This window comes from Vulpes vulpes, chromosome 5, assembly GCF_048418805.1.
Source record: "Vulpes vulpes isolate BD-2025 chromosome 5, VulVul3, whole genome shotgun sequence".
Taxonomy (NCBI): domain Eukaryota; kingdom Metazoa; phylum Chordata; class Mammalia; order Carnivora; family Canidae; genus Vulpes; species Vulpes vulpes.
The window spans coordinates 90461368-90485655 of record NC_132784.1 but is presented as its reverse complement, the minus strand read 5'-3'; the positions used below and the strand labels follow the sequence as shown (position 1 = coordinate 90485655).

At 43.8% G+C, this 24288-nt stretch overlaps 1 protein-coding gene across 1 annotated transcript in view; it reads right to left on the bottom strand.

Moving 5' to 3' along the window:
* Positions 1–23903, bottom strand: part of HSD17B12 (hydroxysteroid 17-beta dehydrogenase 12) — a 157810-nt gene extending 133907 nt beyond the window's left edge. The window contains exon 1 of the mRNA XM_025991537.2: positions 23569–23903. Within this exon, the coding sequence (XP_025847322.1) occupies positions 23569–23728 (160 nt within the window). The 5' untranslated portion in view covers positions 23729–23903. The remainder of the gene's footprint in view (positions 1–23568) is intronic.
* Between the last annotated feature and the right edge of the window lie 385 nt (positions 23904–24288).

Below are 24288 nucleotides of genomic sequence, written 5' to 3'. Positions count from 1 at the left end.
GGGCACAGTTAGCTAAAAGAAAATTTGGTAAAACCTAATTTGGTCTGTTCGATAGGTCCAGAAAAAGTATAGGTGAAAAGAGGTTAAAGCTGCTATCAGAACGCATCTTTCAGTAATATATCTGAATTTCATTTCTCTGTTCTCCTTGAAAACCAATTTAAAAGATAATCACTAATTGACTAACAGCTAAAACGAAAAAAACTGTTCCAAACACCACTACCTATAAAGCATCCTTAAAAAGAAGATGGAAAGCAAAGAATGATTTTTTTAAAAGTGGAAATGACCGACTCTAGGTACAGAATAACCTGAAGAATAAACACAAATTAGAAATTCTCCTCTTCAACAAGAGTATACACAGCTACTAGAGACTCAACAAGGCATCTCCAACGTGTTGTTGAATCACTGTTTGTTTGCTATGACATAAATCATACGCTTGGCAAAAATACTTGTTTTTATTTTCTTTTCTCTTAAGATTTTACTCATTTGAAAGAGAGAGAGAGAGAGAGAGAGAGAGAGAGAGAGAGAGAGGGCTCGCACAAGTGGCAGGGAGGGGGAGAGAGAGAAAGAGGCAGACTCCCCACTGAGCAGGGAGCCTGATGCGGGACTTGATCCCAGAACCCTGGGATCATGACCTAAGCCAAAGGCAGACGTTTAACTGACTGAGCCACCCAGACATCGCTTGTTTTTATTTTCACTGATCTTGGCCCGGAAGGGCCGAGAAGTGATTGTTATTTTTATTTTCTATTTTGGCCTTATCATTTTAGAGATAAGCCAATAGGAGATGCTATTTGGCAATTCATTCACAGCTCCCTTTTCTTTATAAACCTAAGCAATGCTAAGAGTATAGTCTAAAATATTTTCAAGATATTCAGAAAAAAGATCAGTAAAGAGACATGTAAATATTGCACTTCTAGGTAAAGTCAATAAATATACAATTTTCAGAAGAGCTTATAAAACTTTGTTTTGTTGTTTTAAAATTGCTTTTGAGGAGAGCCTGGCTGTCAGTTGACTCTTGGTTTTGGCTCTGGTCATAATTTCAGGGTCAAGGGATGAAGCCCCACATTGAGCTCTGCGCTCAGCATGGAGTCTGCTTGTCCCTCTCCTTCTGTTCCTTTCCCTACTCCCCCTTCTCTCTCTCTCAAATAAATAAAATCTTTTATAAAAAATAAAATTGCTTTTGAATGAAACTGTTAAGCTTCAACTTACCAGTAAGCTTTCTAATAAGCTTTTGTTTCGTTGAAAAGTAATGTGATGAAGAATAAGTCTATGGATATTACCCAAGGGCATCATGTTTTATTAGTTCAACTGAAAAAAAATTATAACTTCATTTGTTATGATAGTCCATGTTAATTTTTTTAAAGCAACAAATGGAGTAAAATAACTTGGGTGGGATTAAGTCTCCAAAAAGATGACCTAGGGGTGCCTGGGTGGCTCTATCAGTTAAGCATCCAATTCTTGATTTCCACTTGGGTCATGATCTCAGGCGTCATCAGGCTCCTCACTCAGTGGGGGTCTACTAAAGATCCTCTCCTTCTCTCTACCTACTACCCCCACACATGCACTCTCTTTCTCTCAAATAAATAAATAAATCTTAAAAGAAAAACATCATCTAGGGTGCCTGGGTGGTTCAGTCACTTAACCGTCTGCCTTGGCTCAGGTCATGATCCCAGGGTCCTGGGGACAGAGTCCGGCACAGGAACCCTGCTGAGCAAGGAGCCTGCTTCTCTTTCTACCCCTCCCCCTTGCTTGTGCACTCTCTCTCTCTCATGCTCTCTCTCAATAAATAAAATCTTTAAAAACAACAAAAAAGAGATCATCTAAATATCATGTATTTTTAAATAAATTATTTGTTATTTTAAAAGTGATTTGCTAAAAAAAAAAAAAAAAAATCCCAGCTAGGGTCTTCAACATAATTCAGTGGTAGCCAGACTCACCTCTGCCATTCTCTCTTTTTTTTTTTTTTTTTTTTTTTTTTTAATTCATGAGAGAGAGAGAGAGGCAGGAGAAGCAGGCTCCACGCAGGGAGCCCCGGTCTCCAGATCACGCCCTGGGCTGAAGGCGGTGCTAAACCACTGAGCCACCCGGGCTTCCCACACCTCTGCCATTCTAAGAGAAGGAATTCCATTTGCTGGATAACACAGTTGATCGCTCCCAATCCTTCCCCCTACTTATTTAAATCACTGCTCCTCGTAAGAGTATTCTAGGCAGTGGAGTAAGCTAGTACAAAGTTTGTGCTGTAGATGCACAAGGAACAGTAAGAAGGCCAGTAGGGTTACAGTGAAGAGAGAAAATTCCATTCAAGTCTGAGTTCAAATGTCACCTTAATGGGAAAATCTTGCCTGATTACCTTACGTAAATTAGCAGAATACAAACTTCCCTCTGTCCTCCTTAGTTATGCTCTATCATCTACCTTGCTTCATTTTTCTTCTTAGTGCTTCTCACCACCAGAATTACCAAATATTTATTTGTTTGCTTATTGTCCATCTTTCCCTATTCAAATGCAAGCTCCATGAGAGCCAAGACTTGGCCCATTCTGTTCACTGCTATACCCCCGGCACATCCCAAAGTGTTTGGCACAGCAAAGGTGATCAAATATTCATACATGAAAGGATAATTATGGAAGTAGTGAAAGGGCTCCAGAATAGAAGGTACAATCTCTCTGATGATATCTTATTCTTGATATTTCCACAATATGGGTCATATGCCCAATACGAGGTACCAATCCCGAAAAGGAACAGAAATGGTAGTCACGTTAAAAAATGTAACTAAAGAGCTGCCCTAGTCTTCTTGTACTTGCCTTTGATCTATTACCAAAGAAAGAAATTCTTTATTAATCAATAATACCCTACCTTAAATAATACTTGTTCCTTAAATACAAGAATAGTCATCTCTCCAAGGCCAATGAGTCTTTCATATATAAAAGAGGAAGGCTGCAAAAGAACGCAGAGTCCATGTCCCCAAGTTCCATATATTGTTGCTCTAGCTCTCCAGTGACCCAGATGGCACATTTCCCCCACACTTGGGACTTTAAAAATAAAGGAATATAAATAACACTGAATCTCTAATTTTACACTCGATTATCTTCCAAAACAGGAATATCTGAAGCAGATTTCATAATTTTTTAATTTAATAGTATATTAATATGGGGAAATGGCAAAGCTAAATATATGACAGCAGGATAATGAACACTACTGACTTCTTATTAGCTTTGGAATGGATTAGAGAGAAATATGCACTCAGGATAGTACAGACAGAGACCCACATGTAAACATGCTCACATCACCTTTACCTCTTCATACAAAGTCCTCATCTTTTTCTAATTCAGTTAACTGATACTGGGTCAAGGTTCCCAGATTATCAGGTACTCCCTAAAAATAGTTACTTAGACTAACTTAAAGTAGACTATACTAAGAATTTATGTCAAATTAATTAAAAACCCAATATTCTCATCTGGTAACAGTTCTCAAAGAGTACTGGCAATAAGACAATCCTTACACACCTATTGTCTTGGGATTTATAAACTGTAAACCTGGGCACTAAAATAATTTAAAAGCCCAATACTCAGGGGAACCTGAGTGGCTTAGTCAGTTAAACGTCAGACTCTTGGTTTCAATTCAGATCATGATTTTAGGGTCTGGGATAGAGCCCTGCATCAGGCTCATGCTCAGCAGGCAGCCTGCTTGAGGATTCCCTCTCCCTCCATGGCTGCCCCTCCTCCAGCGCATGTGCACACTCTCTCTCTCAAATAAATAAATTTTTGCAATAAAAAAATAAATATAAATAAAAGCCCACTATTCAACGACCAGCATAATCAGGAGGGAGATTTTATTTAATGAGACTGCAATCACGGCTCATACCAAAGCTGGCCTCCTTTCGTCCATTTCAGTATCTGAATGGACAGCAACAGGGTCGACCATACTCAAAAGGAAATGAACAGCAATACATTACATTCACCCAAATCTATAGGATTTTAATGATAAAATATTCAAAACAAGAAATTTCCCTCCTTTTCTTTTGAATCTACAGGTCGAGATGCTTTTAGCTGCAAGTAACAGAAAATAGCTTTAAGAAAGATGGGATTATATCTCAAAGTAATGGTCAGGATAGGCACCTCCACAGGAGTCATCAGAAGTTCAGTGAGGGCGCCAAGTCCCAGGTGCTTTCCATTCTTCCGTTCCACAGTCGTGGGTGCGGGCTCCGCCTGATTTGCACCTCGGGGCCCCAGGGGGGCTGCTGGCCCCCATGTCACATAAGCTCTTTCCCTGGGCGGCCTCCTTGGAGGCCTCCATCAGGAGGGTCACCCCTTGGGCCCGGGAGCATTCACCCCTACTACCCAGTCCTAGGCCAGCCCCGCCAGGGGACAGGGCCACCGAGAGAGCTGCAAGCGCCCAGGCCGCTGCGGGCCCAGGAGGGCTACGGTCGGGCGCCCCAGGAACAGAAGTGGGGCCTCGTTGGCAGGCAGCTGCGTCCGGGCACCCAGGACCCACGGGCACCCCCTGCCCTCGGCAGGCCTGGATGGGACCAGGGAGGGGAAGACGTCGCCTCACCCCAACCTGTACCCTCATCAGGCCCAGTTGGTATTGATTCAGTCTCACTGGTATTTTTTGATGCTAAAATACTGAAAATAGGCCAGAATTTCACCCTGAGAACTCCACCCCCCCAACAGATCTACTCTATTTATTTTATTATCTCCAGGAATTAGCTCCCTCTCTCTTCCTCGGGCTTACTCCGTTTGCTTTAGAGGAGAGGAGACGGAGCACGGCCACTGTGGTGGGAAACCCAGCTCCCGAGTGCCCCCCCGCCCCGGGCAACACCACCAGAGGCAGGTGCCGAAACCAGGACACCCAAATGCACAGTGCACAGAAGTGCGTTCAAATCCAAGTTCCCCCTCACCAAGAGCCCTCAACCAACGACAGTGCCATTGGTGCATAAACACCTGGGCTTCCTGGACCTGCAAGTGAGATAACCCTGAAACGTGCCCTCTGCACCAGCCCTGGAGTTCCGCGCAGGCCCAGGTTCAAGTCTACCGCGGTGCTTGAAAATGTCCCCTGCACTGGCTGTGCTCCCTTTCCTGTCTCACTCCCTACTGGTGTTTCTGGGAATCACCTTCCAAATAAACTGACTGCACCCGATTCTTGCCTCTCAACATCTGCTTCTGGAACAACCCAAAGACACGAATAGAAAAGGAGAAAAAAAACAAATGTTTCCAGTTGCAATAATATTAACAAATAAATTGTCAAAACATATATTAGCTTACGAATTGCAAAGAATTAATATATCTTGAAGCAAATATTATTAAAACCTTTGGGTATTTATATATAGTCCTAAACTTTTCTAAGTTTAAAAAAAAATAGATTCCAAGTACATTCTGGAAAATATTCCCTCATTTCCAAGATAATACCTTTGCTATAGAGATCTAAAAGGTACTGCTTTGTCATCAACCTTGTAATTCATAAGAATCTAGCTGAAATAAAGATGAGAACAATAGAAAATCTCTCACTAAAGAAAAAAGAACTCTCTAAATATCTTTAAGCCTGAGACAGGAACAGTGAGGTATTGAGTAAGAAATGACAAGAACTTATAATCATCTTTTATAATGATGCTTATAATACAATAATGGGACTTTAAACAGTTATGTCAAGTTTGAAAGTCTTCCAATTATATCACAGTTGAAATAACATTTTGCTACCAATATCTCAACGATATCGTCAATCCACTATACGTAACCATAGCTTTGGCATATATTAGAAATAAGGTTGTAGTTTAAGATACTTCTTTAAAACTAACACAATTTGTGCTTAAATTAGTTTCACTTTTAATACACATAGTTGTAAAAAAATTATTTTAGGTGCATTCTAAAATTGACATATATTAGATAATCACATCGAAGGAGATTCAGGTGTTGATCACAACAAAGTTGCAACAGATCTGAAAATAAATCTGAAGCAATTTGAGCCTCACATAAACAATTTAATCAACTCCTGGGGCAATTCTATTTCTAGATTTCTAATTGAAAATGGAAAGGAAAAAGGCCAATGTCGGACACGTGTAAAATGCCTTGAGCTGTCTGAGAAGGGGGCTCAGGGGCTCAGCCTCTGGGAAGGCGGGGTGGGTGCTGTGGCAGCTGTACCCCCCTCCTCACTTTCTGCGCTGCTGCAAGGAAAGGGGACGGGGACAGGGACCAGGATGGGACGGGTCCCTGGCGCTCGGCGGGGCTCTGCCCCCCGGCCTCCCCGCCCTAGGGGTCGCGGGCCCAGGCTGCACCACCACCGAGGCCAAGAGCGGGAGCGTTAGGCTGGGCCCGCGCTCGTCTCTCCAGGGGCGGCATGTGCAGCACCCAGCGGGACCCGACCCGGACTGCCCCAGGCCGGCGCCCAGGTCTAACCCAGGTCTGCCCCCAGGTCTGCCCCAGGTCTGGCCCCAGGTCGGCGCCCACCCTGCCCGGGGCACAGACCATCAGGCAGACGATCAGCGGGTCCAGGCTCCACCACCTCCTTCACCCCGCCACCTGCTGATGACAGAGGCCCCAGCCCGCGCCTCCCCCCACCGCTCCCTCATTCCTACACAGGCTCCTGCCCAGCTCCTATCTCCTCAGTTACTCCCCCTGCGTCCACCCCCTAGATCTCAGTTGTCCCAAATACAAATGTGATCATGACGCCCAACCGCTTACCTTTTTTCAAGGGCTTGCTCAGAGCCCCGGGTCCCCCAGGAGCACCCAGCCTCCCCACTCGCCCCTCTCCTCCAGGACTTTCCACCCAGCGACCTCAAGGCTCCCCTCTGCTCCTACTGGCTCCCTAGTTCAGCAGGGCAATGGGCAGAGCAGCCAACAGGAGTTCAGGACAGGACTCCAGGCCCAGAGCTGCCTCCGCTCACCAGCTATGTGACTGAGCAAATCGCCTGCCCTCTCTTTCAACTTAGCTTCCTCTCAGTAAAATGAGGACATTAATAGAACCTACTTTATCGGATTATGTGAGGATTAAATAAATTCATTGAGGTACATAGAAAAGTATCTGGTTCATGGTTAGCTTTTTTATAAATATTACATCTCATTATCATTATTAACACCATCATCTTCTTCCCTCCACTCTTTTTCTTCTATACTTTGGATTAAACATTATTTCTTCTAGTAAACCTTCCCTAAGTCCCTGAACTAGGTCAATGCCCCCAAAGCTGGTTCTCTTACACTTTCTGGAGCTGCTTAAGTAATGATCTCTGTCCTCTGCTACACCAATGGAGGCAGAGACTATGGCTTTCTTGCTCACCACTATTATTCCCATACTTCGTACTGAGTTTGACACATAGCTGAGTAAAATGGAAATGTTTTCTGATTACACTTCGGCCCATTTTCTTTCTTCATCATTTGGTGGACTTAACATTTTTTTTTAATTTTTTAAAAAGATTTCATTTATTTGAGAGAGAGAGAAAGAGAGCGAAAACACAAGCAGGGCAGAGGGAGAAAGGGAGAGAAGGAGAGGGGGAGACAGAGAGAGAGAGGGAGAAGTTGACTCTCTCCACTGAGCAGGGACCCTGATGGAGGGCTTGATTCCAGGACCCAGGGTTCATGACCTGAGCAGAAGGCAGACGCTTAACCAACTGAGCCATCCAGGCACCCTATGGCCTTAACATTTTTAAAGAAAAAAATGGGGCACCTGGGTGGCTCAGTGGCTGAGCGTCTCCCTTTGGCTCAGGTCATAATCCCAGGGTCCAGGAATCAAGTCCCACATCAGGGTCCCCGCATGGAGTCTGCTTCTCCCTCTGCCTGTGTCTCTGCCTCTCTCTCTCTGTGTCTCTCATGAATAAGTAAATAAAATCTTTAAAAAGAAAAATAAAAGAAGAAAAAAATAATTAGAATATCTTCTCTAGTTTTTTGGCCCTTTAAGAATCATCAGTATGTATCACTTACGTTAATTTCACAACAAAGATAACTTTTTAAAAATCCGCCTACAATGAAAGAAAGAAGACTTAAAGGTTTCTTTCCTCTAAATGTAATAAAAATAAACTTAAAAAAAAAAAAACGAGGCCACAAAAAAAAAAAGTATCACAAACAGAAAATAAGAAAATATTATTCTCTCAATTCTTTCTAGTTAAGTTTTCAAAGTCGTCAGCCATCTTTCTAAGGTCCCACTTAAATTAAACTTCTATTATTTGCACCTCCCCAAAATCACTCTTGTTGACACCCCTATTCCCACCCCCAAATCTCCAATTAGTAAAGTCTGGGAATTACTGGGTGTGCTGCTGTGGTTTTCATTGTATAGCAACATACTTAAGTTCCAAGTGGTTGGATTTTCTTTTCCCCTAACCTATTTCAAATGCAGAAACACAGAACTAGCCTTAAATAGAATCTCTGTTTCACTGTCAAAATTATAAGTAAATATTTAGTACAGAAATCACTGGGAATTTTAACACTATTATAAATCAAGCCGTGGTACCAAGAATAGACATCCAGCTAAAAAGTATGCACATTTAAGTCCAATGTCTTCTTCTAGGAGTAGCTTGACCATAGTCTGGTGTTACCCGATAAGCATGATCTTAAGGATCACCTTATTTGTTAAAAATACACTTGCCCATGTTCTTTTCTTAGAGATTTTGATTTAGTAGGCCTACAGGGAAGCCCTAGACTCCATATTTTTAAAAGCACATCCAGTTATTTTTTATGGTCCATGTGAGTTTGGGTATCAGCACGGCAAAAATAGACCTTCATTTTCAGACAAATTTGAGGAAGTCTCCAACTTAGAAGCTCTTGTGTGGGTATTCCAAATTGCCTTAAAAATCATTTTTATCAGGAACTTTGGCAGCAAAATAGAAAGAACATGGAGCCTGGAGCCCCAAAACCCAGATTCACTTTCTTCTGCCACTGATTGTAACCCTTACGCCAGTCACAGTATCTCCCTCTGATCCTGGCATATTAAGTAGAAATAATAAAACCAATCCTAACCGGTTTCACCGGTTGTTGTGGAAATCATTTGAGAATGCTTGCAAAATCACTTTGCAAATTAAGATATGTCATCATTACAGTAAAATTTCATTAATTCAGCCTCCTCTAATTTAGAATGTGTGAACACTATTGTCTAACTCACTGTGGGTTGTTTTTTTTTCACATTATCTATAAAGAGATCATCACCTCCTTTCACATGACAGGCAATGGAAGGTATTGGAAAACACAGATAAGCAGCAGCTCCCTGTTCCCTAGCAAAATTATTAGACTGAATGTGCAAGATTAGAAAAGCTTGTTTACTGTATTAGCTCCATTTATGTGACAAGTCTGGAGGTTGAACTATCATTAAAGCAAGCTTGGCAATATTTCTACTGGAGTTAGCTTGGTCGTGAGCAGTTAATGCCAGTCATTACAGTAAAACCAATCTGGAGAATGAGTTTTCTACATACTAGGAATGTTAAGGGAGCACTAAAATTGGCATTTAAACTTCTAAAAGATACTGTTGCCTTTCCTGGCCACCTTGAGGAACACATACTAAAACAATACAATATTTCCTTGGCAATTCAGTGTTATCGACATAATCTGTAGTTGAGGGGATAAGCAGAAGTGAGACAGTAGGTAAGAGATACTGGATCAACTCACTTAGCTTATACCACTGTACACATGAAAAAGACATTCCAGGGACGCCTGGGTGGCTCAGCGGTTAAGCGCCTGTCTTCCATCCAGGGTGTGATGCCGGAGTCCTGGGATCGAGTCCCACGTCGGGCTCCCTGCATGGAGCCTGCTTCTCCCTCTGCCTGTGTCTCTGCCTCTCTCTCTCTCTCTCTCTGTCTCTCATGAATAAATAAATAAAGTCTTAAAAAAAAAAAAAAGAAGAAGACACCCCAGTCTAACATGGTGAAGCAGTGTTCTGAGAGCATGGCATAACACATGTGTCATTTCTTCCAGGCTCTTGCACAGTGAAGGCTGTTTTGCCTCATACCAATTGCAGAAATACAGAATGAAGTCCAGTTCCGCTGGCATCCTCATGGCTACCACTGATCACAAATCTCTTCTACTCTATGTCAGAGCCTGCTGCTCATCACTCCCACCACTGCTTTTACTCAGTTTACCAGAGAGACATCCACCATTCTCTGCCCTTTGCCACTGACCCGCCTTGCCTGGCCATTCTCTAACTGGATGTATGAGCTTGCAGCATATTTCTGTAACAGTCTGACTGAAGAGGTCACCAACAGCCCTTCTGGTTTCATTACTCCATCATTGTTCTCTTCTGCCTCCTAATGATATTTCAATTTTCTTAAGTCTCTCAAAAAATGACTGACTAATGTTTTGTAAAGATTATCAGGCGAGGGATCCCTGGGTGGCTCAGCGGTTTAGCACCTGCCTTCAGCCCAGGTTCTGATCCTGGAGTCCTGGGATCGAGTCCCATGTCGGGCTCCCTGCATGGAGCCTGCTTCTCCCTCTGCCTATGTCTCTGCCTCTCTCTGTGTGTCTCTCATGAATAAATAAATTAAATTAAAAAAAAAAAAGTATCAACCGACTGTTATATTCATTCCTTTGCATGAAGCAAATAAACTATATATATCCAACACTCTGGGGTTAACTTTCTAGAAGTTATTGGCTATATACATGTACAGCCAAGGCTTTCCCACCCAGAGATCTTCCAGGGAATTTAGCTCAATATCTCCAACAATTCAAAAAGTCTGAAGGTTTAGAAGGCATGGGAGTATTTTATCAGGCCTTCAAAGTAACAAGACTACATTTTGGTCAACAGATCCTAGAATTCATTTTTTTTTTTTCACTAATTCACTCAACCTTACCAATTAGCAGGGTTTTGCTGAAACTTTAATTGGAAAAGTCATTCTTAATAAAATAAAGTCTATTCCCAAGAGTTTCGTAAAAATGTGGAGATAAATAATCTATATATTACCCAAATTCTATTAATACTTAAATGTTTATTAAATGTGCAGAGTGATTGCCTTCCTGTAACAATCACCTAAAACCACAGATGAAGAAAGGTTAGCTTATTACCAATGCTACTCAAGCACATCTTTCTGATCTCACTGCATTTCATACTCTCAAAACTGTTATCCTCCCTGCTATATTATAATAATTCTGTAACCAATCTTTATGTAACCAGCCTTGGTTTAATTTCATTCTAGCTCCTTGGTGTGTATCACTTGAAATTTTAAAACAAAAAAGAGAAAGGATACACACATTTGCAAAAACAAAACAATACAAAACCAAAGCAAAACACCCCTCCTCCAACTGAAATACACCAGCACCTTAAGGAAAAAAATATTTATTCAACCAATATTACTTACTATGCACTCCCAAGGGGCTTATAGCTTGGAACAAATGCGGTAGTGCATGCGTGTTCATGCACACACACGCAATAACAAGGTAAAGCGTGAAAAAGCCCACAAGACAGAACAAAACAAGCACTATCAGAGTTCCAAAAGTGCATGATCACTTCCACCTGGGCAGCCAGAAGAATTCATAATCTGGCCTCTGAAAAGTAGATAAAACTTCACAAACAGGAAGAGTGAGGAAGGATGTGCAATAGGAGGAGAAAGAACCCTCTGGACAGAGTGAAATCAACATCCACCAACCAATGAAACCGCTACAGGTCTCGGCACAAACTCAAAAAAGCCGAAAGAACCTGAAAATATAAGCATGTCAGGACACACACTCAAGGGCACATCCAAGGAAAGATACAGAAAGGGCCATGAAATGAGACCAGAAATAAGCATAAGAACATGAGGAGAGAGGGCCAAGGAGCTTGAGATCTGCATAGACATTAGGTAACTTGAAATTTTGGTGGAACATGTAATGGGTAACTTGTATGGAGACTTTTTTGGAAGATGAAACTTGCAACAGAGTGTAAGATTCAATCCGGAGGCGACACACCGGGGAGCTTGGAAAAGCACAGATGGGAGAAAGCCTGCCCGGGTACATTCCGTGAGATCTGGCCAGCTCCTCTAGAGGCGGAAAGGAAAGTGTGATTGGAAGACGTAGAGATAGAGGAGCAAAGTGGCCACTTGCTGCGCTTGGCCCACTGGCGTAATTTATTTGGCCCACAGAGTAAACTTGAGAAATGTGCATCAATCTTAAAAAATTAAGAAACTTTCTATGTGAAATGGCTATCTGTGGCTTCTGATGAAAAATCCAAGAGGACAAGGCCAATGTTACGGAAGGGTCACAACTGGAGGAGAGTCCACGCCGCAACACCACGCAGTATCCACACGCGTACTTACAACCTGGGCCATTCACTCACTTCCTTTACCTGCTGGAGACATCTGAATTCGCCATCCTGATTTAAAGGCTGGGTGACTCTAAAATTAGCAAAAATAAGGCAGTCCAGAACAAGCTAAGGAGAGCAGAAAAGCTGTTTATAGGCACACTAGGATTGAGATCTTTGTTTTTTTTTTTTTTTTTAGGATTGAGATCTTTGATAACCACCCAGAAGGGAATATGCAGTAAATTATTAGAAATTTGAGACAAAGTCTGGGAACAAGAAGATGGACAGCAATGGGAATAAGAATTATGCCCACAGGGGGTGCCCTAAGTGGCTCAATCAGTTGGGCAGCCAGCTTCAGCTTGGGTCATCCTGGAACCCCAGATCGAGCCCTGCATCTGGCTCTCCGGGCTCCCTTTGCCCGTCATCCCCCCCCATGTTCGTTCTCTCTCTCTCTCTCAAATAAATAAATAAACAAACAAATATTTTTTTAAAAAAGGAATTATCTCCACAAATAAGTGAGAGCAGACAAACATCAGCTAACATTTATATAGCATTTAGTACATAAACACTAAAGACTGCAATGTATTTTATAAGTATTTTTATACCCTAAGTATTTTATACCCTTTAACGCATTTAATCATTACTTCAAACCTATTATTATCCCAGTTTGACAGAAGAGGAAACTGAAGCCCAGAGGTTAAGGTGACATAGTTTGTAACTGGCGGAGCTGGGGTTCAAAAGTAGGTCGTCTAGTTCCAGAGTCCATACTGTGAGAACTTCTTTTTGATATTAAAATCTGCATTTTGTTTTTATACTAAATAATTTCGTTTTAGAGTCTGGGAAGCTGCTAATATTTCTTAGATTTATAACTAAGCACTTAAGAGAATACAGAAAGAGACTAGAACCCCCCCTCCCAGTACATTAACCCTTAATCTCAAAAATTCTGGAAAACCCTAAGAGGTATTTTCATTCATTCAACAAATGCCTATCAGCATTTACTATGTGCGGGCACTGTTCTAGGTGCTTGTGATACGTAAGTGAACAAAGGCAGATGTTTGCCTTTGTGGTGCTTCCACCATAACGGGGTAGACAAACAAGAAACATCGTAAATGAGCAAAGTATACAGGATGGGAGACAGTAGCAAGTGCTGTGACAGAAAGGACCAGGACAGCAGGGTAATGGGGATCAGAAGTGGAGTCAGGGTGAGAGGACTGTGAGTTCAAAGGCAGGAAGTAAGGTTTCATGGACAGTGTGATATTTGAGGAAAGACCGGGAGGAAGTAAAAATTAGCCACGTGGCTATCTAGGGGAGGAGCATTCCAGGAGGGGGAATAAGCAAAGGCTCCAAGGCAGCAGTGTCAAGCATATCCAAGGAACTGAGTTCAAGGAGGCCTGTTCAAGGAAGAAGTGAAAGTGACAAGGAAGGAGGGAGGGAGGGGGAGGAAGACCGAGAGAGAGGAAAAGTGGACAGAGATGAGGTCACAAGGTAAAAGAAGGCAGGAGGCAGGTGGCTCACAGAAAGAATTCTCGTTTTTATTTTTCATTTTTTTTATTTTTTAAACAAAGCCCCTTCTATCAGAGGAGGTTTTTTTTTAATATTTTATTTATTTATTCATGAGAGAGAGAGAGACACAGAGGGAGAAGCAGGCTCCATGCAGGGAGCCCGATGTGGGACTCAGTCCTGGGACTCCAGGATTATGCCCTGAGCCGAAGGCGGTGCTAAACCGCTGAGCCACCCAGGGATCCCCAGAATTCTGGTTTTTAATATGAACAGGATGAGAAGCCACTGGAGGGATCTGGGCAGAGGATCACATGATCCAACTTGAGCTTTTCAAGGATCACTGGCTGTTGTTTAAGAATCGGCTGGGGGGTGGGGGGGCGGGGTGGAGCAATGTGGAATCAGACAGGAGGCTGCCATCACCTCACCGCAAGGCAGGAGATTTCAGCGGCTTACACCAGAGTGCAGATGGGACTGGATTCTGAATATTGTGAAGTTAGAGTCAATGGGATTTCCTAAGGACTGTGCACGGGGTGAGAGAAGAGGATCAAAGATCATTTACAAATCTAGTTGGAAAGGTGCACAGAACTGAATTTTCCTAAACCTCCAAGCTTAGGCTCACTAAGGGGAGCCACAGTTCAGGGAAGCACTTGATGAATCTTTTCACAAAAGCAAGAAAGCCTGCTCAAGTAACGCTAATTACCTCTCAGCTGATGTGTTCAGAACTTCAAATGTCTAAGTTTACCGGCTGAGTGAACTATATTCTTGGTTTCGGGGATCCCTGGGCGGCGCAGCGGTTTAGCGCCTGCCTTTGGCCCAGGGCGCGATCCTGGAGACCCGGGATCGAATCCCACGTCGGGCTCCCGGTGCATGGAGCCTGCTTCTCCCTCTGCCTGTGTCTCTGCCTCTCTCTCTCTCTCTATCATAAATAAATTTAAAAAAAAAAATTATATTCTTGGTTTCAAGGACCCCTCTTCATCAAGAGTAACGGATACAAATAAAAAAGGTCCTTAAGTATGTTACTTGGTATCCACAAAAACCACAGAGGACTACGCTGGCGCCTCAGTCACCTGTCCCTTCAGGTCTAACACTCCTGAAGAGTATCAGCCCCACTGGGTAGATGAAGGAAGTTCCTCTCGGAGGTTAACCATCTGTGCCCGACGTCAAACATTTTAGCCGCCGGCAGAGCGCACGGTGCTGCCCTGAGCCCAAGACGACCCTCCAGGAGTCCCCAGCGCTAACCCCCGGAATGCTCCGGGCCGCGGGCTCCGTCCCAGTCTGGCAGCCTGCCTTCCCGTCCCCCGCCGGCTGCCTCATTTAAATAGAAAATAACCTCATTTGCCGGCGGTACAGAGACCTCTGGAAGCTGCATAGTCCGCCGGGAACCGCCGGTCAGAGACCTGGCAAAGTGCCACTGGGCAGGATGAGTAAGCTCAGCGGAGCATCCTCGTGGAGCATTCCTCGTGGAGCATTCCTCGTGGAGCATCCTTGTGGAGCATTCCTCCCGCCAGGCTGCAGCCGCCTCCCACTCCCGCTCCTGCTCGCCCGGGTCTGCGGCCTGGCCTCACCGCGGCTGGACCGCTCGGGCTCAGCAACAGCCGGGGCCCGCAGGCCCTGAGGGAAAGCACCTCCCGCCCGCAGTGATCCGCTCTCCCCTCCTGGGGAGAAATGGTGTCTGAAAGTGGATAAACAGGAGGGCACAGCGGCAGCCTCCATGGTCTAAAACATGAATTTGCACTTGGGGTTCTTTGGGTTTCTTGATGGCGATTTTGACTAATTATCGAATAACTTGCATTGGTCCATCTCTGCGGCAACACAGCAACGTCAGGAAGGTCACAGAAACCGGGAATTCTGTCTAAAGCGAAACTCAACATCCTCCTTCTGCTTCAAATCCCTTCCCCTGCTCTCCCTGTCCTGGGGGAGGTGAAACAGCCCTGCTGCCTGGCTCCTTCCCCAGCCCCTCTCTCTCCTATCACGCCCACCCCCTCGGCTCAGGCTGGCTCTAGTCACTCAGGCCACTGCATGAGTTCTCCAACCCCGACTCAGCCTCGGAGCCTCACTCCCAAGCTCTCACACAACCAGGCGTGTCTTCTTTCCACCACTTAATGCAGCACAACTGCTCATGTGACTACGGTCCATCTAAGGTCCATGGGCGGCACTCACCAGTATGTCTGGCTGCGGAAGGACAGATGAACAGTGTTGTACCACACTCTCCTCCAAGCACAGGAAGCCTCTGCTTACCCAGCCTCCCAGCCTTAATCTCGGTCTATCTCAGAAGACATGGGAAAATGGCTCTATTTTTATTTTCACTAAATATGAGAAAAGAAATGGAATAAAGGATCCACTGTGCTAGAGATTCAGATGGTATAAACAAAACTTCGGTTGAAATCCTAACCCCCAACGTGATGGCATTAGGAGCAGGGCCTTTGGGAGGTGAGCAGGTCAAGAGGGTGCAGTGTAGTGAATGGTATTGGTGCCCTTGTAAAAGAGCCTCTGGAGGGATTCCCTGGTCCTTCTGCCATGTGATGACACAGCAAGAAGACAGCTCTCACCAGACACCAAATCTGCCAGCACCTTGATCAGGGGCTCACCAGCCTCCAAAACCAGGAGAAAAATTGTTGTCTAAACCACCTAGTCCAGGGTGTTTTTGTTATAGCAGCCCAAATGAAAAAGATACACTATTTTTTAAAAGTTTTTTTTAACATACCTTCTCTACAAAGACATTTAATGGTACTGGAACTGATCTATTCAAATCCACTTACCCATGTATTCTAAACTTATAAATCTCATTATTTAAATCTTTTAACACATTTTTTTTCTGAAACGGAAAAAAATTATCCTCAATTCAACCACGCAAAACAACCAAAAAAAATTAGTCTTGAAGCTCAACAACTTCAGTTGAAGCAGCAATGGTCATCTTCTTTCCGAAGATGTGGTCATCCATATGGACTTGCTCTTATTAAGCCTTACCTTGTCAATTAACTCAAGTAATTAGTGCAGAATGCTACTACAGCTAATATTACTAACAATGTTATTAAGCATTTGTGTGCCAGGCACTGTACTATCTGTTTCTTGTTTACCCTTCACAACAATCCTATGAGACAAACACAGGTATTATCCCATTCTGCAGATGGAGAAAAATAAGGCTTATGAATGCTTCATACATTCCTCCGTGTGACAGTGCTAGTAAGCAGAGGAGCTGGATTTCAAGTCCAGGTGTGAGTCTCCAAGGGGGTTCAGGTTTGACTTTTAATTGGGAAACTTTAACAGTGCACAGAAAGGAAGGGAAGAAAAGAAAGAAAAAAGAAAAAAAAAACCAGAGTGGCAGGAAATAATGAGGGCTAATGAGAAGGTGTGGGGAAAAGATATTCCAGCTCAGAGTACACAGGCTGAATTTCTAATTCCACGAAACCATCTTTAGTTTCCCCTCCACGTAAGATGAAGGGAGGCTCTTAGCTCTGGTTCTCCAGATACACCTGCTTCGTCTCACATAGCTCTAGCCCTACATCTTTAAGGTTGCCCTGCTAACTCCAACCTGGACAGCCTGCTCCATTTAGGCCCATCGACTCCCTTTTTGGAGCTAATGTGCAAGATGAAAAGGTATCTTATCTTCCAAAACTTTTATGACTAAATTCATTTGTTTCTCTGCCCTCATCCACCTGCTCTGCTTTAAAACAAAAAACAAACAACCAAAAACACAGCTTAAAAAAAACAAAACAAACAAACAAAAAACATGGCAGGACTGTCATTAACAACTCACCAGCAAGACGAGTTATACTTGAGTTTCCTGAATGTCAACAGGGAGCATATTATGTTTACCAAGCTGGACCTCCAGAGCATCACTAAATCCACAAAGAATGCCAGAGTGATAAACAGGAAAAAAAAAAAAAAAAAAAAAAAAAACAGCATTTGAGGTCCAATCCACTCACAGTGATGACGGCCAAACTTTGCTTCATTAAGGCATCTGAGCGCCTTTCCAATGTTTTTGCATGCAAGAAGATTCATTGATTACAAATCTGAAGAAAATCCCATGCTACTTGATTCTAAAACATGCTACCTAGACCACAATGCTTCCAGAAACACCAAGCATGTGCAAATTTAAAAGTGAGCCTTCAATTAAAAAGCAGTATATTCCAGGGCACCTGAATGGCTTGGTTGGTAGAGCACATGACTCTTGATCTCAGGGTCGTGAGTTCAAACACATGGTGGGGGAAGAGATTACTTAAAAATAAAAGCATCAATATCTGACTTTGGCTCAGGTCATGATCTTAGGGTTCTGGGATGGGCCTGGTCAGGCTCCCTGCTCAGTAGGGAGTCTGCTGCTCCCTCTCCCTGCTAGTGCTTGCATGCGTGAATGTTCTCTCTAGCTCTTTCACTCTCTCAAGTAAAATCTTTAAAAAATAATAAAAATAATAAAAGCTGTAAAAATAAAAAAATAAAATAAAACCTAGTACATTCCTAGGATATAAAGGAATCCACCCCCAAGTACCCATGCAGTCTATAAACCAATCACCAACACACAAGAACATGCATATTGCAGAATGGACAAACTGGCTTCAAATCTTCATCTTCCAACTCACTGGCTATGAAGCCACAGACAAAGGAAGTCATTTACCTAAGCCTCCGTTTCTTCCTCTGTACACTGGGGATAATAGGGCATAGCTCAAAGGCTGATTTAAGCTCATCTATGTCAAGTGCCTGGAACACTTCAAGCATTCAATAAATGGCAGCTATTAATATTTCTTCTGGGCTTGCCAATTTAAATAATTAACATTTCATACATAATTCCTCAAATCATGTGATACTTCAAAGCCTAAAGAAAGGGACCTACTGTCAATGAGCCCTGGTTACTCAAGCAGCCTTCAACCCCTGATGTAACTAGACCAATCCTGTGTAGTTATTCAATGTAAAAACAGCAATCATGCACCACACCCAATTTTGAGAACCCTTTGATTCTTGGAGCTTGGCTAAGCAAAGCCAGTTTGACTAATGGTTTTACCTACAAAAGAACCCCACACCCTATGACCTTTCTAAGTCTTCATTGTCCACTGAATTAGGAAAACCTTGGAATACACCAGGCCCAAATGAGTTCCATCAGCATCCACAGCTGCAAAATCTCAGGGATCTGCTAATATAGATGCGCAGACAGCAAAATGCAGAGGTAAAGACCCTTTGCAACATCTAAACCCACTCCACAGAATGGAATATTATTCAGCAATAAAAGAGAAACAAAGCACTGTAACATACCACATGGGGGAACCTTGAAAACACTGTGAAAATGAAAGCCAGTCAAAAGTATCTCATATTGTAGGATCTCACTTCTAGGAAATTTCCAGAATAGGCATATATATAAATGCATATAGACAAAAAGATTAGTGGCGGACTAGGGCTCGAGGAGATAGAGCATGAGGAGTGACAGCTAATCGGTACAGGGTTTCTTTCAAAGAGGATGAAAATGTTCCAAAATTAGATTATAATGGTTGTGCAACTCCGTGTCTAATAAAAGTCTTGAACTGGACACTTTAAATGGGTGAATTCCATGGTATATAAATTATATCTCAATAAAGCTATTTTTTAAATCTAACTGCTTAGTGTATCCTTTATTCTTTGCTGCGTGGAGCAATATTCTCTCCATTAAAAACTAAAAATACGAGCTCAGAGTGCTGTCTTGGGCCTAAGGTTATAAAGTATTTGGGCTTTAGAAGTATACTTACCTTGCCTTTCCATCTATCACCTCCACCTTATTTCTGTATCAATCATTTTAGATGAATTGCAATGATGGAAACTGCTCAAATAAATGCAAAATTTATCTATGCTCAAACCAAAGCCTACAGATTACATTCTTTATTGCTCCATAGTAATGACTGTTCTCTCCTTTATTTAGTACAAACTGACCACTTTTGTCAGCAATCTTCTTCCCGTCACTTGCCATAGTGACCTTCAAACAACTAAAGCTCCAGTTAAACAGGAGCTCTTTGTTCTCCTAAGAAATACAGGCAGTATCCCCTAACAATGACAGGCAAAACTGGCAAAACCCATCTGCTAGGAACCTGGTGAAATCAGTGTAACTCACTGGAGTGGGAATTGTACTGGACAGAACCAGAGAAAAGAGAGGACTTCCCTCTGGATTACATGAAGGAGATAAACCTGAGTATGGGCCAAGTAATGCATGGTCTTAAAACCCTAACTAGATTAAATAATATGTGGTCTGAAATATTTTTACTGATTGCAAAGCATCTCCGTTTTCAAGTTTTTACAAGTTTTGGGGGTTTTGATTTTTTGTTGATGAGGACATACAACATTATACTAGTTTCAGGTGTACAACATAATGATTTCATAGTTGTATATATTGTCAAAGGATCACCACAGTAAGTCTTGGTAACATCCATCACCATACTTATTTACTGAATTTTTTTCTGGCCAATGTGGGGCTTGAACTCACAACCCCAAGAGCAAGGGTCACATGCTCTACTGACTGAGCCTGCCAGACACCTCTTGTGATGAGAACTTTTAAGATTTAATCTCTTGGCAACTTTCAAATTTGCAGTAAAGTATTATTAACTAAAGTTGCCATGCAGGGATCCCTGGGTGGCTCAGCGGTTTAGTGCCTGCGTTTGGCCCAGGGAATGATCCTGGAGTCCCGGGATCCCTGCAGGATTCCCGTGTCTGGCTCCCGGCATGAAGCCTGCTTCTCCCTCTGCCTGTGTCTCTGCCTCTCTCTCTCTCTATGTCTATCATAAATAAATAAATAAATCTTTAAAAAAATTAAAAAATAAAAAATAAAGTTGCCATGCTGTCCATTACATCCCCATGACTTATTTTTCCAAGCCTTCGTTGTTAAGTTTACAAGCACTTACATCAATGCACCAGTTACTGTGGGAAAAGACCAAAAAAGAAAAAAAAAAATTGGGGACCCACACTCCCCTCCCCTTCAGATTCTAAAATCTGAGAACAGGGGCTCCCTGGGTGGCCCAGCGGTTTGGCGCCTGCCTTTGGCCCAGGGCGCGATCCTGGAGACCCGGGATCGAATCCCACATCAGGCTCCCGGTGCATGGAGCCTGCTTCTGCCTCTGCCTATGTCTCTGCCTCTCTCTCTCTCTCTCTGTGACTATCATAAATAAATAAAAATTAAAAAAAAATTAAAAAAAAATAAAATCTGAGAAGAAATTAACTAATTAAATTAATACGCACACGAAGAAACTTAACAATAATAAATATATATTATCAACTTAATGAATGTTACTATATCAAACTTAAAATATCTTATTGGTTATGGAGAGGAAGATGTTAAACACTACTACTACAAAGTAGAAAATGCCTCCCTCGTACTGCCTGCTACCACCATTTATTCAAAGAAGGCTGCACAGGATTAAGATACCAATTTTATAGGGGAGAAAACTTGTGAGTGCTAATTAATTAATTAAAATTTATTAATTTAATTTAAAAATAATTCTTAAGTCCTAACTTTGGGTAAACAATTATCTACCTAATTTTAATCACAATTTAACTCTATTCAAGCGTCATCTCTGCTGCTTTGCTTGTCAAATTATTTCAGTGCATCCCTCCAACAGATACAAAGCTGTGGAAGACTTTGTTTTTCAAAGACTCCTTGAATTTGGAGAGGTAAAGTAAATATTTTTAAGTTCAGGCCACCACATATATGTAATGTTACAAATAACAACTTATCATTTCTTCTGCTTAAGTACCTAAAGAACAGATTTTTCTAACAATCCAGGATAGACTGAACTCAACAATCACAAAGTCACTTTACAACACTATGATCCTCTTTATTCTATCTCAGCATTCTGGTCCAAATTTCTTTTCTAAATTTTTTAGACATTTCCTTCAATTTAGCAAGTATCCTTCCTCTGGGATCAAACCTTTTCAATGATTACTTAGACCATCTGAGTTATTAGTCACTGTGGCCTATTATATTTTAGTTTTTTTTTTTTTAAGTTATTAAGGGACACCTGGGTGGCTCAGTGGTTGAGGTCTGCCTTCAGCCCAGCGAGTGACCCCAGCAGTCCCGGGATCGAGTCCCACGTGGAGCCTGCTTCTCCCTCTGCCTGTGTCTCTGTCTCTCTCTCTCATGAATAAATAAATAAAATCTTAAAAAAAAAAGTTATTATCATTACTCTTTGCTGACAAATCACAAAACTTCATCTTGATATGCAATTTCCTAATGCACTGGAATCTTGTGTAACTATCTCAAAAGTTCATAAGCAAGTTTTCCAAATCAAGAACTTAGGCAAGTCAATTGTGAAATCATAAACTCTATTATAATCAAGTTGAGCACTTAACTTCTTTTTCAAGGAATATCAGAAAACACTAAGAGACTTTTAAAAATAAGTATTATAATATGGGATCCCTGGGTGGCTCAGCAGTTTAGTGCCTGCCTTCAGCCCAGGGTCTGATCCTGGAGTCCTGGGATCGAGTCCTGCATCAGGCTCCCTCCATGGGGCCTGCTTCTCCCTCTGCTTCTCTCTCTCTCTGTCTCTATGTCTATCATGAATGAATGAATGAATGAATGAATGAATAAATAAATAAATAAAATACAATATGTATTATAACGTGAATAGTTGCTTCACATCCTGGACAAAGCTCTTACACATCCATCCATCCCTGCTTGAAATCTCTTTACGTCGCTGTCCAAAAGGTTAAATTTCTTATGTTTTTTTCCAAGTTCTTTAAATGTTTTTGAATGAATAAAGTGAGGACTGTGGAGTTGCCTTATTTGTGTACTTACTTGAGCCTAGTCTGACAGCAATCCCTAATCACTCCAAGATTCAATCAAAATGCTTAGTGAAGTGAGTATACATTCAATCATGAAATAGCAGGATAATTGCAGACACAGAGACCGACCACAGCACACCACTTGGTTTAGAAGAAGAAGAGGAGGAGGAGGAGGAGGTGGAAGAGGAGGGGGAAGAGGAGGGGGGGAGGAGAGGAGGAGGAGGAAGAAGAGGACAAGGAGGAGGGGAGGAGGGGGAAGAAGAGGAGAAGGAGGAGGAGGAGGAGGAAGAGGAGGAGGAGGAAGAAACAAAAAGACAGAAAAGCAACAAAAAAGAAGAAATGAAAGACAGAAAAGCAAAAAAGAAGAATGAAAGACAGAAAAGCAACAAAAAAGAAGAAGAAGAAGAAATGAAAGAAAAGCAACAAAAAAGAAGAAGAAACGAAAAAGTCAGAAAAGCAACAACAGAAAAAAGAAAGCAAGCACAAAACTTCGGTGCAGGTGATTTCCCCACTTCTCCCCCGCGACCTTTCCCTTCCACCTCTAAGGCCCGCCAGCGGAATGGAACGAGGCCTTTTCCTATAAACCTCCTTCCGCAAAAAAAAAAAAAAAAAAAAAAAAGTTGCTCCTGACTTCTACCTGGAGAGCAGCCGTGTTGCAGAAGCGGTGGCTCTGTGACACCGCAGGACTCCAGGGAAGTTTAGGACAATCGAGAACAAAACAAAACCCCGTAGATCCTATGAAACAGACCGAATCCAAATAACTGGGAGAGAGGCAAGTTTCAAAAAAAAAAAAAAAAAACACAGCAGGAAGACTTGTGAAATTCCACGTCCTCTTCGTCCATCCTCATGCCCCCCAAGTCCACAGAATGCCTTTCGTCCTGCGCACGGGGCCACTATTCAAATCAAGCGAAAAACTTTATTAAAACACACACACACAGACACACACACGCGCGCCGTCCCGGGGGCGAGCCGCGGAGCGCAGGGCACCGCCGGGGGGGCCGCGAGGTGAGGGGTCCAGGCCCCGCCCCCCACCAGGCCCCGCCCCCCGCCGCGGCCCCTCCACAGTCGGCCGGGCCGAGCCGGGCCAGCCGGGGGCGGCCGGGGTCCAGCGGGCCCGCGGGGAGCGGGTGGGGCCCGGAGCGGGGCGCCGGGCTGCACTCACCTGCCCACTCTCCGAGCTGCGGCCCGACCCCTGCCTCGTGACTCAAACCCCAGAGCCGAAGGGCCGTGAAGAGCGAGCACGAGAGGCGCAGGGCCACGTAGGCCACGGTGCCCGCGCCGACCCAGTAGAGGAGGCCGGCGGCAGGAAGAGCGCTCTCCATGGCTCCAGCCGGGCCTTACTACCTCCGTGAATGGAGCCGCGAATGAATGAATCCAGGAAGAGGCGCGGGCCGTGACGGCGAGCACTACACCGACGCGCTCGACTCCGGCGCCGCTTCGGGCCTAAGCCCCGCCCACGGCGCCATAGCCGCGCCGCCATTGGCTATCCGGCGCGCCCTCTGCGCGCAGCGCGTCAGCCATTGGTTGGCTCCAGCCTCGCTCCCCACCCACGTCGCTCCCCCCGCCCCCCGGCGCGGGTCCCCTCGGCGCCGGCTGATCGCCCGCCTGCCAATCCCGCCGCAGCCCCGCCCCGCGCGTCGCCACGCCCCCGTGATGCCGCTCGGCTCACCCCACCGCGTCGCGCCGGCCGCTGATTGGCTGTGGCCGTGCTCACGCCTGCGGGAGGCTGCGCTCCGATTGGCCCGCGAGACCCGGCTGGGCGGGCGCCCGGGACTCCAGGGGGCGGGGTCCGCGATGCTGCGAGTGAATGGAGGGCGGTAGTAACAGGTGGGCGGGGAGGCGCGGGCTGGTTCCCACCCGGGGCTCTATCCTGCGGTCAGGT